Here is a 14,020-nt window from a genome sequence, read left to right on the forward strand (position 1 = left end):
CTTAAGAAAAATGCCTTAAATCCAAAGCATTATCATTATGACCATCAATTATCCAACTACAATCATTGTCCCTTTCCACTTGACTTAGGAAAGTACTTTTTTTGCTCACAAATTCGTTTATAAGGAAACCCAAATTAGCCCAGCCAGTGTGGCTAGTGGTTGAGCATTGACCTATAAACCAGGAGGTCGTGGTTCGATTCCCAGTCAGGGTTCAATCCCCAGTGTGGGACGTGCAGGAGGCAGCCAATCAATGATTCTCTCTCATCACTGATGTTTCTATCTCTCTCTCCCTCTCCCTTCCTCTCTGAAATCAATAAAAATATTTTAAAAAAAGAAAACCCAAATTATATCAAATTTAACCTACTGTTTTAAAAATACCAAGCTCAAGTTTTAAGTTAATTCCCTCTCTTCTAAATAAGAACAGATTGTCCTTCAATAACATGCTAGGTCCTATTGCTTAAGAAAACTGTTCCAGCCTTGAAAAACAAAAAAAAAAAAAAATGTAAAATTGACTCTGCTGGAAGAACACCTGGTGGTGCATGGACACTCATCCCCAAAACCATCTATGAACATCTACACTCAGCACTTGGGAATCACAACATACCCTTTGATAGGATTATGACATCGTGTAAGAAAGAAAATTATTGTATACCATAGGCCAGGTGTGTGACAAATGGATAGTTGGAAACAGCATGTTCACTGAATAATCTGAAACCCAAATGTTGTTCACATATTTTTCAAAGGTTGTCAAAACCCCTTGAACCTCTATTCATTAACCTAGGTGGTGGTTACACAGGTGTTAGTTTACTTTTTGATAATTCATCAAGCTGTGCATTTGTGTATTTTGATATGTATGTTACACTTCAATAAAAAGGTGTCTATGGAAAAATAAACATGAGCTTCCTCTATTCTTCAATCAGTCTCTTACAGACTCAGCCCTCCTCACAGCACTGTCAAAAATCACAGGTCCACCCTAGCAGGCTTGGCTCAGTAGGTAGAGCATCAATCAGCCTGTGGACTGAAGGGTCCTGGGTTTGATTCCGGTTGAGGGCACATATCCAGGTTGTGGGCTCAATCCCCAGTAGGGGGCATGCAGGAGGCAGTCTATCAATGATTCTCATCATTAATGTTTCTATCTCTCCCTCTCCCTTCCTCTCTGAAATACATAAAAATATACAAATAAATTTTAAAAATCACAGGTCCTACCTTGTTCCCAGAAGCATCTTTTCCCTTCCCTTCTTCTTCCACATGAAACCGAAGGTTCTCCAACAGGATGACAGACCCAGCAGCTGGGGCAGCACAAATTTTCTCCACTTCGGGCCCCACGCAATCCTTCAAGAATAAAACATCTCTGGGGAGAGCATGAGATGGAGAGACTTAAGCAGTCTGAAAGTTAAGAACCAGTAACAATATGCTTGACAACATCTCCTGTCACAACATCCACCAGCGCCAGAGCTGGCACTTACTTGCCCAGCAGAGATTTGAGTTCTACAGCAACTGGCTCCAAAGAGTACTTGTCAGGCATGGGGACACCATCAGGCCGACCCAGGTGGCTCATAAGAACAACTGACTTGGCTCCATTGTCCAAGCAGAATTTTATACTTGGGATGGCAGCCTTGATTCTGTAACCAGAAAGAGACAGCAGGTAGAACAAAGTTACTCCTAGAAATTAGTGGGAAATATGTCATTCATGGCCTCATAAAACATAAAGCCCTTTTTCTTTTCCAAATTCCTTCAAATGTACTTTCAGCAATTCAATGATGGTCCTCAGATACATGTTCAGGGGAAGAAGTTAATTACAATGCCCACCCTCCAACTTTGATTATACATTCTCATCATGGTTTGCCCCTCATGCAGGAGGCAGAACTCAGCTAGCAGGCCTAAAGCTGCTATCTTTGAAAAACCTGCTTGCAAGGTTGATCCTTGGCTGGTGTCCAGAACTTAGCTTTCAAAGTGGTCCCTCAGTCCTTTAACTGACAAAGGCCATTCACCATTCCTAGACTGTCTACAAAAAACAAGGCCATTTATGCTGAGTACCTGCTTCCCTCCAGGAGTCTGGAGTTTCGGTAGTTACTAGGCAAAGGGTACCTATGTTACCAAGCTCCGAATAAAAATCTTGAGGGCCAAGTCTCTAACAGTATTTTCTGGGCATAAACATTGCACACAATTACTGCATTTTTCACTGCTGGAGAAAGGAACACACTTGGTATGTACCCTCATGGGAGGGAAAGAGCATCAGAAACCCATTCATGAATTTCTCCAGACTCTTCCTGTCTTTTCCCAGTGCTGATGACTGCCATGCATCCTTTCAATGTAATGAACTTTACCAGTGAGACTATATACTCTGTTTTATGAGTCCTAGCAAATCACAAAATGTGGATGGTCTGAGGGACACCAAAACACAGCTTTTATATAACTGTGGAAGAAATCTTGAAACCATTAAAGGAAACTTGGGGAGAATTGTAGTAACTTTTTTGCACCCATTACAGATCCTAAGTCACATTTCTATTTAAGAAAAAACATGCATTATACAGAATGTGACTTATATACTATACTACATTAGAGTTTAAGCAAAAAATTATTAAACTTTAATTTAAATGTTTAACTTAAACATTTCAAATTTTTGTTACAAACCTGATACTAGCTTTTCATTTTTGCCAGTCTTTAAGAAATTAAAATTTATAATTAAGAAAATGATTTATTTATTCAACAAATACTTACTGAATACTTCTTTTAAACCAGGTACTGTTCCGCATTCTGACAATACAACAGTAAATAAAACAGTCTCTGCTCTCATGGAAGTGAAATTCTAATCATGAGAGAGATAATCCTATATAATAAAGAGGTAATATGCAAATTGACCGTCACGCCCTTGCACACAAGATGACCGCCCCCATGTGGTCACAAGATGGCCACCCGCATGTCATCACAAGATGGCCACCACAAGCCGAAACCAGTTTGGCTCAGTGGATAGAGTGTCGGCCTGCGGACTGAAGGGTCCTGGGTTCGATTCTGGTCAAGGGCATGTACCTTGGTTGCAGGCACATTCCCAGTGGGGGGTGTGCAGGAGGCAGCTGATTGATGTTTCTCTCTCATCGATGTTTCTAGCTCTCTATCCCTCTCCCTTCCTCTCTGTAAATATCAATAATATATTTAAAAAAAAAAGATGGCCACCACAAGATGGCCAGCAGGGGAGGGCAGTTGGGGCAATCAGGCCAGCAGGGGAGGGCAGTTAGGGGCGACCGGGCCAGGAGGGGAGGGCAGTTGGGGGTGACCGGCTCTGCAGGGAAGGGCAGTTGGGGGTGACCAGGCCTGCAGGGGAAGGCAGTTAGGGGCGACCAGGCCTGTAGGGGAGGGCAGTTGGGGGCAATCAGGCCGGCAGGGGAGCAGTTAGGCGTCGATCAGGCTGGCAGAGGAGTGGTTAGGGAGTGATCAAGCAGGCAGGCAGGTGAGCAGTTAGGAACCAGCAGTCCTGGATTGTGAAAGGGATGTCTGACTTCCAGTTTCAGACCTAAACCGGCAGTCGGACATCCCCCGAGGGGTCCCAGATTGGAGAGGGTGCAGGCTGGGCTGAGGGACCCCCTCACCAGTGCATGAATTTCATGCACCAGGCCTCTAGTCTATATATATAAAAAGCCAGCGACCATAATGCCGAAACAACTGTAATGACCGGTCACTATGACGCACACTGTGGTCAGAACACCGGCCTGATCCAGGGATGGGACCGGCCGGCCAACCTCCCCCCCACCGGCACTGCTCCTGATTGGCCTCTCCCACCCCATTTCCCAAGCCCCCTCCCCCTGGCCAGCCACCCCTGATCGGCCTCTCCCACCCCATTGAGGGCAGGGTGGCCAACCAACACCTACCCTCCACAGCTGCTCCCCCCAGCCGGCCCCCACCCCCCCATCAGCCGACAGGCCCTCCCCCTGGCCGGCCAGGCCCTGATAAGGCCCCGATCGTGGCGGGCCGGCTGGCCAACCTCCCGCAATCTCCTCCTCCCAACAGGCACGGCCCTGATCCGCCGATTGGGGCCAGGCTGTCCAGACCCCACCCGTGCACAAATTCATGCACTGGGCCTCTAGTCTATATAATAAAAGCCTTCCCCTAACGGGTTTGGCTCAGTGGATAGAGCAGGGGTGGGCAAACTTTTTGACTCGAGGGCCACAATGGGTTCTTAACCTGGACCGGAGGGCCGGAACAAAAGCATGGATGGAGTGTTTGTGTGAATTAATATAAATTCAAAGTAAAGGAGCAGAGGGGAGAGCAAGAGAACCGGATAGAACAACCGGATCCGGCCCGGGGGCCGTAGTTTGCCCAAGGCTGGGATAGAGTGTCGTCCTGCGGACTCAAGGGTCCCAGGTTCAATTCCGGTCAAGGGCATGTACCTTGGTTGCGGGCACATACCCGGTGGGGAGTGTGCAGGAGGCAGCTGATCGATGTTTCTCTCTCATCGATGTTTCTAACTCTCTATCCCTCTCCCTTTCCTCTCTGTAAAAAATCAATAAAATATATTAAAAAAAAAAAAAGCCTAAGTGACTGTTACAGTGGAACAACCAGAATGACCAGTTGCTATGATGTACACTGACCATCAGGAGGCAGACGCTCAATGCAGGAGCTGCCCCCTGGTGGTCAGTGCACTCCCACAAGGGGAGCGTGGCTCAGCCAGAAGCCAGGCTCATGGCTGGCAAGTGCAGCGGCAATGGCAGGAGCCACTCCCGCCTCTGCAGCAGCGCTAAGGAGCAGCAAGCAGGTGGGTTGTAAGGAGCGAGGGGTCGCGGACTGTGAGAGGGATGTCCACCTGCCAGCTTAGGCCTGTTCTCCCAGGGGAGCAGGCCTAAGCCAGCAGGCGGACATCGCATAGGAGTCCCAGAATGTGAGAGGTTGTAGGCCGGGTTGAGGAACCCCCCCATGCACGAATTTCATGCCCCAGGCCTCTAGTAAAACAATTAACAAAATATATCTATCTCAGATGGTGATAAGAAATATGGAGAAAATAAAGCAAGGTAAGGGGACAAGATTGAATAGGGAACAGTGGTGGAGGGGATTTTGGGAAGGATGGCCAGGGACAGTCTCTGATAAGGTGACATTTCAGCACAGCACAGTATGGAGTAACAAAAACCAAGTTATGTTTCTAAAATAACCTATGCTAGCCGAAACCGGTTTGGCTCAGTGGATAGAGCGTCGGCGTGTGGACTGAAGGGTCCCGGGTTCGATTCCGGTCAAGGGCATGTACCTTGGTTGCGGGCACATCCCCAGTGGAAGGTGTGCAGGAGGCAGCTGATCAATGTTTCTCTCTCATCGATGTTTCTACTTTCTATCCCTCTCCTTTCCTCTCTGTAAAATACCAATAAAATATATTTAAAAAAATAAATAAAATAAAATAACCTATGCTATTTAGCATATATAAAAAATCACTTATACCCAATAAAGTGTAAATCTTTATCAGGTATAAAGTTTGCCCAATGAAAACAAATTAATATTCAGGGCTATTCTTCGTCAGCAAGTTCTATTATTTCTAAACCCCATGGATTTCCAAACATGAAAAGATCTACTCTGACATGTTTCTCTACTTTTTATTAACGAAATACCTTCATAGGCAGGCATATTTCCAATCTTTTTTTTTTTTTTTAATATATTTTATTGATTTTTTACAGAGAGGAAGGGAGAGGAATAGAGAGCTAGAAACATCGATGAGAGAGAAACATCGATCAGCTGCCTCCTGCACACCCCACACTGGGGACGGGCCCGCAACCAAGGTACATGCCCCTGACCGGAATCGAACCCGGGACCCTTCAGTCCGCAGGCCAACGCTCTATCCACTGAGCCAAACCAGTTTCGGCTCCAATCTTTTCGGTGCACTGCAGAAAATAATGTAACTCAAGAAGGGTCAGTGCTGCCTTGTACAAAGACCTTCCACTATGGTACAGCAGAAATGTTCTTGGCAGACAGCCAGGCTCTATTCTGGGGCCAATATCTGAGATAGTTCTGGGTCTAGACATGAACAGGCCAATATGATAGCCGTCGGACACATGTGCCTCTTAGATGCTAGAAATGTGACTAGCCCACATGGAGATGTACTATAGTTTAAAACACACGCCATATCTCAAAGTCTTAATACCAAAAAAGGTAAATGTCCCCTTGATTATTTTGCAGATTACATACTGAAATGAATATTTTAGACTTACTGATTAACTAAAATATATTATTAAAACCATGTTCAGTAGAGAAAGCAAGATGGCGGCCTAGGTAAACACCTAAACTGCTGCCTCACGCAACAATTTCAAAACTACAACTAAAAGACAAAACGGACACCATCCAGAACCACAGGAAGGCTGGCTGAGTGGAAATTCTACAACTAGAAGGAAAGAGCAAAGCACACTGAGACTCAGAGGAGCTGCGGAGGGCAGAGGTACCGAGGCGGGCACGCGGAGAGGGCTGGCAACTGAGTACGCGACTGGCTTTCTCAATCAGAAGGGAGACAAAAGCTCCCAACAGATCTGAACTCCAGTTCCGGGCGAGACTCTGGGGACCCAGACTCATTTGGGGAGAAAACGGACTGTCTGGCAGCGGGATAAACTCGAGGGCAGCTTTCTCTCAGAGGTGCTTGCAGCGATTACCACGGGACACTGAGACCCAGGGGCCTCTTAGGGAAGGGCTGACGGGAAGCCATTGCTGTCTGCTCTGCCTAGAAACTCTGCCCCATCCAAGCTGAGCACAGAGGCTTTTGCAAATCTTGTCTCATAAGGGTGTCTCCAGCACAGAAGTTCTCCCAGCATAGACACAGCTGATCCTCACAGCCAATTGGCCTGGAGGTCAATTCCTCCCAGTGATACCAACAACAATCTATGCTTAACTACAACAAGACTGTGCACACAGCCCGCAAAGGGGTGCACCAAGAGTGTCCACATCAGGTAATTGGGGAGGGCTGAGCCACTGGGCCCTAGAGGACACCTAGCACACAAAGCCACTCTATCAATTCATGGAAGCAGCCAAAATGCGGAGACAAAGAAACAGGTCACAAATGAAAGAAATGGAGGAAAGCAAACGACTGGATATAGAGTTCAAAACCACAGATATAAGGTTTTTCAAGAATTTCCTAGAAAAGGCCAATAAATTTAGCGAGACCCTAGAGCAGCCTTGGGCAAACTACAGCCCACGGGCTGGATCCGGCTGTTCTATCCGGTTCTCTTGCTCTCCCCTCTGCTCCTTTACTTTTAATTTATATTAGTTCACACAAACACTCAATCCATACTTTTGTTCCAGCCCTCCGGTCCAGTTTAAGAACCCATTGTGGCCCTCGAGTCAAAAAGTTTGCCCACCCCTGCCCTAGAGGATATGAAAAAGGACCAACTAGAAATTAAGCATACACTGACTGAAATAAAAAATATTATACAGAGATCTAACAGCACACTAGAGGATCGCAAGAATCAAGTCAAAGATTTGAAATACAAAGAAGCAAAAAACACTCAACCAGAAAAGCAAAAAGAAAAAAGAATCCAGAAATATGAAGATAGTGTAAGGAGCCTCTGGGACAACCTCAAGTGTACCCACATCAGAATTATGGGGGTGCCAGAAAAAGAGAGAGAGCAAGATACTGAAAACCTAGTTGAAGAAATAATGACAGAAAACTTCCCCCACCTGCTGAAAGAAATAGACTTACAAGTCCAGGAAGCTCAGAGAACCCCAAACAAAAGGAATCCAAAGAGGACCACACCAAGACACATCATAATTAAAATGCCAAGAGCAAAAGACAAAGAGAGAATATTAAAAGCAGCAAGAGAAAAACAGTTAGTTACCTACAAGGGAGCACCCATACGACTGTCAGCTGATTTCTCAACAGAAACTATGCAGGCCAGATGGGAGTGGCAGGAAATATTCAAAGTGATGAATAGCAAGAACCTACAACCAAGATGACTCTATCCAGCAAAGCTATCATTCAGAATTGAAGGTCAGATAAAGAGCTTCACAGATAAGAAAACGCTAAAGGAGTTCATCACCACCAAACCACTATTATATGAAATGCTGAAAAGTAGTCTTTAAGAAGAGGAAGAAGAAGAAAAAGGTAAAAAATAAAAATTATGAACAACAAATACATATCTATCAACAAGTGAATCTAAAAATCAAGTGAATAAAAAATCTGATGAACAGAATAAACTGGTGAATATAATAGAATCAAGGGCATAGGAAAGAAGTGGACTGACAATTCTCGGGGGGGAAAGGGGTGTGGGGGGTGCGGGAAGAGACTGGACAAAAATCGTACACGTATGGATGAGGACACGGCGGGGCGGGGGGGGGGGGGTTAAGGGCAGAGGGTGGGGTGGGAACCGGGTGGAGGGGAGCTATGGAGGGAAAAAAGAGGAACAATTGTAATAATCTGAACAATAAATATTTATTTAAAAAAAAAAAAGAAATACAATGGTAAATGTTTAGACTCCATATGTCAGGTCATAATGTTACAGAGAACCGGAATAAATCAAGCAATGCTTGGGGGGGGGGACAAAAAACAAGTTCACCCATTTCTTTTTACTTTTCTATTGTGACAACTAGAAAATTTTTAATTACGTGTGGCTCATTATATTTACATTGGACAACACTGGTCTAATAATTGAAAAGCACCTTTCAAGCTCAAAACTTTCATTTTAAATTTAAAATATTGGAGGAGGAGGCTGGGAGGTGAAGGAGAGATTGAGAAAAAGAAAGAGAAAAAAAATGGCGGCGAAATAGAGAGACGTGTTCCGAGCCTTGTCCCGGAGCAGAAAGAAAGAACAGCTGAGGGTCGCACTAGGAGTGTTTGTTGGCAAGTTGGGGGACAGCTGAACTCCAGAAGAAGGTCGGAGACTACTAGACGGAGTTCCCCTGACCTGGCAGCCCCCACTGCGGCTGGGTACCCTCCCGGTGCTGCAGGCTTGGACTCGGAGTCTCCGCCATCTGGAACCGGAAAGTGGAGCTTATCAGAAGCCTGAGAATCCACAACTGCGGCACCCACGGAACAGCTGCGAGCCCCAGAACAACGCTCCCTAATTGGCGCAAACACACGAGTTCAGAAGAGCTCTACACTCCACCACGGAAAGGTCAGATTTCGCCTAGGATAAGGTGAGGTCTCTGGTCCCAGCGCGAGAGAGGAATGCGCGTTTTGCGGGAGCTGGAGGACCAGGGAAGTCTGTGCCTAGAAAAATCCGTGGCTGTTGGGGCTGGCATGATCTGTGAATGTGGAAGGGGGTCCTCAGAGCTGCTAACAGAAGGCCTCTCTAAAAAGCAACCCATTTTGATCTGACGTGCAGGGACACCCTAAGAATTTCAGGGGTGTGCTAGACTTACGCGCAGCCTCGGAGTGCGCACACTTGGGCTTTTTCCTCTTGAAATTCTTGCTTCTGATTACTAAGCCCAATTCATAGGTTCACCCAGTTGGGGACACCCTGGGAGACTGCAGGGGAAAGTTGTTTTTCTGGAACCTGGGGATTGGAGCAGGGAGTGACCATCAGAGAACCAGCTCTGAGGCAGCCCACTCCCACAAACCGGTAGTGAGTGCCACAGGGAAAGAAGGCTCTAACACTCCCTAGAGAGGCCATAGATAAACCCGGAAGTCAATCCAGAAACACTGCCACCCAGGGGCTGAATCACAAATTGACTCTTGTGTAATTAAAAATAAAGGAATACAAGAAATTAAGACACACCGCCTGCTTAAAATCAGGACTGGCTTACATCACTGAAGAGCAGTGGAACGCAGGGAACTGCAATACTGTCCGGACTGAGAAACAGGCGTGCCAAACAGAACAACAGAGGAAGTGAGTGACCTTCACTACTCCACATTTTATTTTTATTTTTAATTTTTTTATTTTCATTTTTTGCATCTTTTACTCAAGAAACTAATTTTTTTCTTTTTTCCTCACTTGATTTTTCCTTTTTAATTATTACATTTTTATTTTCAATCCGTATTATTACTACTGCTATTTTATCTTTTTTTTTTTTTAAGGGTCATTTTATTTTCTCTTCATTTTGTTTTGGGATTAATGTTCTACATTCTATTTTTACTTTCCTTTAGCATCATTTTACTCTATCTCAACTCTACCTTTATGCCATCACTCTCTTCCTCACTTTTCCCTTTTCGGTGTCCTGTTTATCTTACCCCTTTCCTGCTTTATATTTTCCCTATTCTTTCTGTTTACCCCCCGTTAAAATTTCACCCTACTTATATATCTATTCTCCAATCCCCTGCTGCAAGTCCATACACACCTCTGTCTTCGCTGCCTTAACTATCCAAAAAATTGTTTTTCTCTCTGTCCTTTTGTTGTTGTTCACTTGAATGTAGATTATATCGAATTTTTATGCTTTTTTGTGAGATTGTTTTGCTTATTCTATTTTGTTTATTTTTTTGTTTGTTTAGTGCTTCTGTTTTCCTTGCCTCACTCAATATTGGTTGGTGTTGTAGTTTGTATTAATCCCCAGGTACTTGTTGCTGGCATTTGCTGGAAAAAGTGATTGTTCTATAGGAGATTTATCCCCAATATATATAGTCTGTTTCCCTTTCTCTCTTAGTCTCTTTCTTGTCTCTCTTACTTTTTTTTTCTTCTTTTTTTCCCTTTTCCCAATTTCATTTTGACACTCCTTTTTTCTTCTTCTTCTTTCTTTCTTTTTTCTCTTCTTCTTTCTCTCCTATCCCCTAATTTGCCTTTCTCTGGTGGTCACATTTTTGGAGGTTATTAATATCGTGAATACATTTCTGTTCAGTGCCTTGTGTGTTGTACCTGGTAGTGCTGTATTTTGTGCCTTTAAATCAATGCAGGAGAGAGAGAACTACATAACCAGACACCCAGAGAACAGAGACCATGGGGAGACAAAGACACAGCCCACATATGAAAGAAAAGCAGGCATCACCAGAAAAGGAAGTAAACGAAATGGAGGCAAGCAACCTTCCAGAAAAAGAATTCAGAGAAATGGTCATAAGGTGGCTGAAAAGAATGGAAGACAAATTCGACAATATGAGCAAGAACCAAGAGGAAATGAAGAAGAACCAAGAAGAAATGAAAAATGACATCGCTGCTGTAAAGAACTCAATAGAAAGCATCAAGAGTAGACTAGAAGAAGCAGAGGACCGCATCAGTGAGCTAGAAGACAAGATGGGAAAAAATACCCAAGTAGAGCAACTTCTAGAAAAAAAAATTAGAAGGCAGGAGGAGAGCCTAAGGGAACTTTGGGACAACACGAAACAAAACAACATCCGCATAACAGGGGTTCCAGAAGGAAAGGAAGCTGAGCAAGGAATAGAAAACCTCTTTGAAGAAATAATGACAGAAAATTTCCCTGATATAGAGAAGAAAAAACCCACACAAATCCAAGAAGCTCACAGAGTCCCAAGCAAAATGAACCCCAAAAGACCGACGCCAAGGCACATTATAATTAAATTGGCAAACACCACCAACAAAGTAAGAATCTTAAAAGCGGCAAGAGAGAGACAGAAAGTTACATACAAAGGAACCCCCATCAGACTCGAAACCGATTTCTCAACAGAAACTCATCAGGCCAGAAGGGAATGGAATGAAATATACAAAGTCATGCAAAGGAAGGGTCTGAATCCAAGAATACTGTACCCAGCAAGGCTATCAATCAAAATTGAAGGTGAAATCAGAAGCTTCACAGACAAAAAAGGACTAAGGGAATTTATCACCACCAAACCAGCAATGTAAGAAATGCTAAAGGGTCTGCTGTAAAAAAAAAAAAAAAGAAATAGGAAGCGAAGAAGGAACACAGGTGTAAAGAATAGGAATGGCAACAAATAAGTACCTATCAATAATAACTTTAAATGTAAATGGATTAAATGCCCCAATCAAAAGACATAGGGTAATGGATTGGATAAGAAAACATGACCCATATATCTGCTGTCTACAAGAAACCCACCTCAGAAAAAAAGACGCACACAGACTGAGGGTGAAGGGATGTAAAAAGGTTTTCCAAGAAAATGGAACTGAAAAAAAAGCTGAGGTAACAATACTTATATCTCACAAATTAGATCTCAAACTGAAGGACATAACAAGAGATAAGGAAGGCCACTTCATAATACTAAAGGGAGCAATCCAACAAGAAGAAATAACTCTGGTAAACATATATGCACCCAATACAGGAGCACCCAAATACATAAAAAAACCCCTGGAGCATATCAAGGGAGAGATTGACAGCAATACAATCATAGTAGGAGACTTTAATACCCCACTATCACCATTGGACAAATCCTCTAAACAAAAAATCAGCAAAGAAACATCAATCCTAAATGACTCACTAGACCAGATGGAATTAATTGACATCTTCAGAACATTTCACCCCAAAGTCACAGAATATACATTCTTCTCAAGTGCACATGGGTCATTTTCAAAGATAGACCATATGTTGGGACATAGGCAAAGTCTCTTCAAATTCAAGAAGATAGAAATCATATCAAGCATCTTCTCAGACCACAGTGGCATAAAACTGGAAATCAACTACAATAAAAACAACCCAAAGAAATCAAACACATGGAGGCTAAACAGCATGCTATTAAACCATGACTGGGTTACCAGAGAGATCAAAGAAGAAATAAAAAACATCATGGCAACAAATGACAATGAAAACACTGCAATCCAAAATCTATGGGACACAGCGAAAGCAGTCTGGAGAGGGAAGTTCATAGCTCTACAAGCCTACTGCAAAAAACAAGAAACAGGGGTAATAAATTACCTAACCCAACAACTCAAAGAGTTAGAAAAAGAGCAACAAGAAAAGCCCAGTGTAAGCAGAAGGAAGGAAATAATAAAGATCAGAGCACAGATAAACGACATAGAGACCAAAGAAACAATACAAAAGATCAACAAAACCAAGAGCTGGTTCTTTGAAAGGATAAACAAGATTGATGAACCTCTAGCCAGGCTCACCAAGAAGCAAAGAGAGAGGACCCAAATAAACAAAATCAGAAATGAAAGAGGTGAAATAACAACAGATCCCGCCGAAATACAAAGGATTGTTAAAAAATACTACGAACAACTGTATTCCAACAAACTGGACAACCTGGAGGAAATGGACATATTCCTAGAAAAATATAACCTTCCAAAACTCAATCAGGAAGAATCTAAACAGCTCAATTTGCCAGTAACTATGGAAGAAATTGAAGCAGTCATCAAAGAGCTTCCGGCAAACAAAAGCCCGGGGCCAGACGGCTTCACGGGAGTTTTACCAAACATTCAAGGAAGAACTAAAACCTATCCTCCTCAGACTATTCCAAAAAATTCAAGAGGAAGGAACACTTCCAAGCTCTTTCTATGAAGCCAGCATCACCCTCATACCAAAACCAGATAAAGACAACACAATGAAGGAGAATTACAGGCCAATATCCCTCATGAATGTAGATGCCAAAATCCTCAACAAAATTCTAGCAAATCGGATCCAGCAGTACATCAGAAAGATCATACACCATGACCAAGTAGGGTTTATCCCCGGAATGCAAGGATGGTACAATATCCGAAAATCAATAAATGTGATACATCACATAAACAAATTAGAGATAAAAATCACATAGTCATATCAATTGATGCAGAAAAAGCATTTGACAAAATCCAACACCCTTTCTTGATAAAAACTCTCAACAAGGTGGGAATAGAAGGATCATACCTCAACATAATAAAAGCTATATATGATAAACCCACAGCTAACATCATACTCAATGGGCAAAAACTAAAACCATTTCCCCTAAGAACAGGAACAAGACAAGGATGCCCACTCTCACCACTCCTGTTTGACATAGTACTGGAAGTATTAGCCATTGCAATTAGACAAGAAGAAGAAATAAAAGGCATCCAAATTGGAAAATAAGAAGTAAAGCTGTCCTTATTTGCAGATGACATGATATTGTACATAAAAAACCCGAAAGACTCCATCAAAAAACTAACAGACTTAATAAATGAATTCGGCAATGTAGCAGGTTACAAAATTAACGCCAAGAAATCTATGGCATTTCTATACACCAACAGTGAACTTACAGAAAGAGAGACTAAAA

The 14,020-nt window shown here is 43.2% G+C and overlaps 1 protein-coding gene across 1 annotated transcript in view; it reads right to left on the bottom strand.

Moving 5' to 3' along the window:
• PGK1 (phosphoglycerate kinase 1) overlaps nucleotides 1–14,020 on the bottom strand; it is a 56,298-nt gene that overhangs the window by 13,748 nt on the left and 28,530 nt on the right. The window contains exons 3-4 of the mRNA XM_080653266.1: nucleotides 1,467–1,622; nucleotides 1,207–1,351 (exon numbers count right to left, since the gene is read on the bottom strand). Coding sequence (XP_080509392.1) covers nucleotides 1,207–1,351; nucleotides 1,467–1,622 — 301 coding nt within the window. The remainder of the gene's footprint in view (nucleotides 1–1,206; nucleotides 1,352–1,466; nucleotides 1,623–14,020) is intronic.

The sequence above is a fragment of the Plecotus auritus genome (genome assembly GCF_963455305.1).
Source record: "Plecotus auritus genome assembly, chromosome: X".
NCBI lineage: Eukaryota > Metazoa > Chordata > Mammalia > Chiroptera > Vespertilionidae > Plecotus > Plecotus auritus.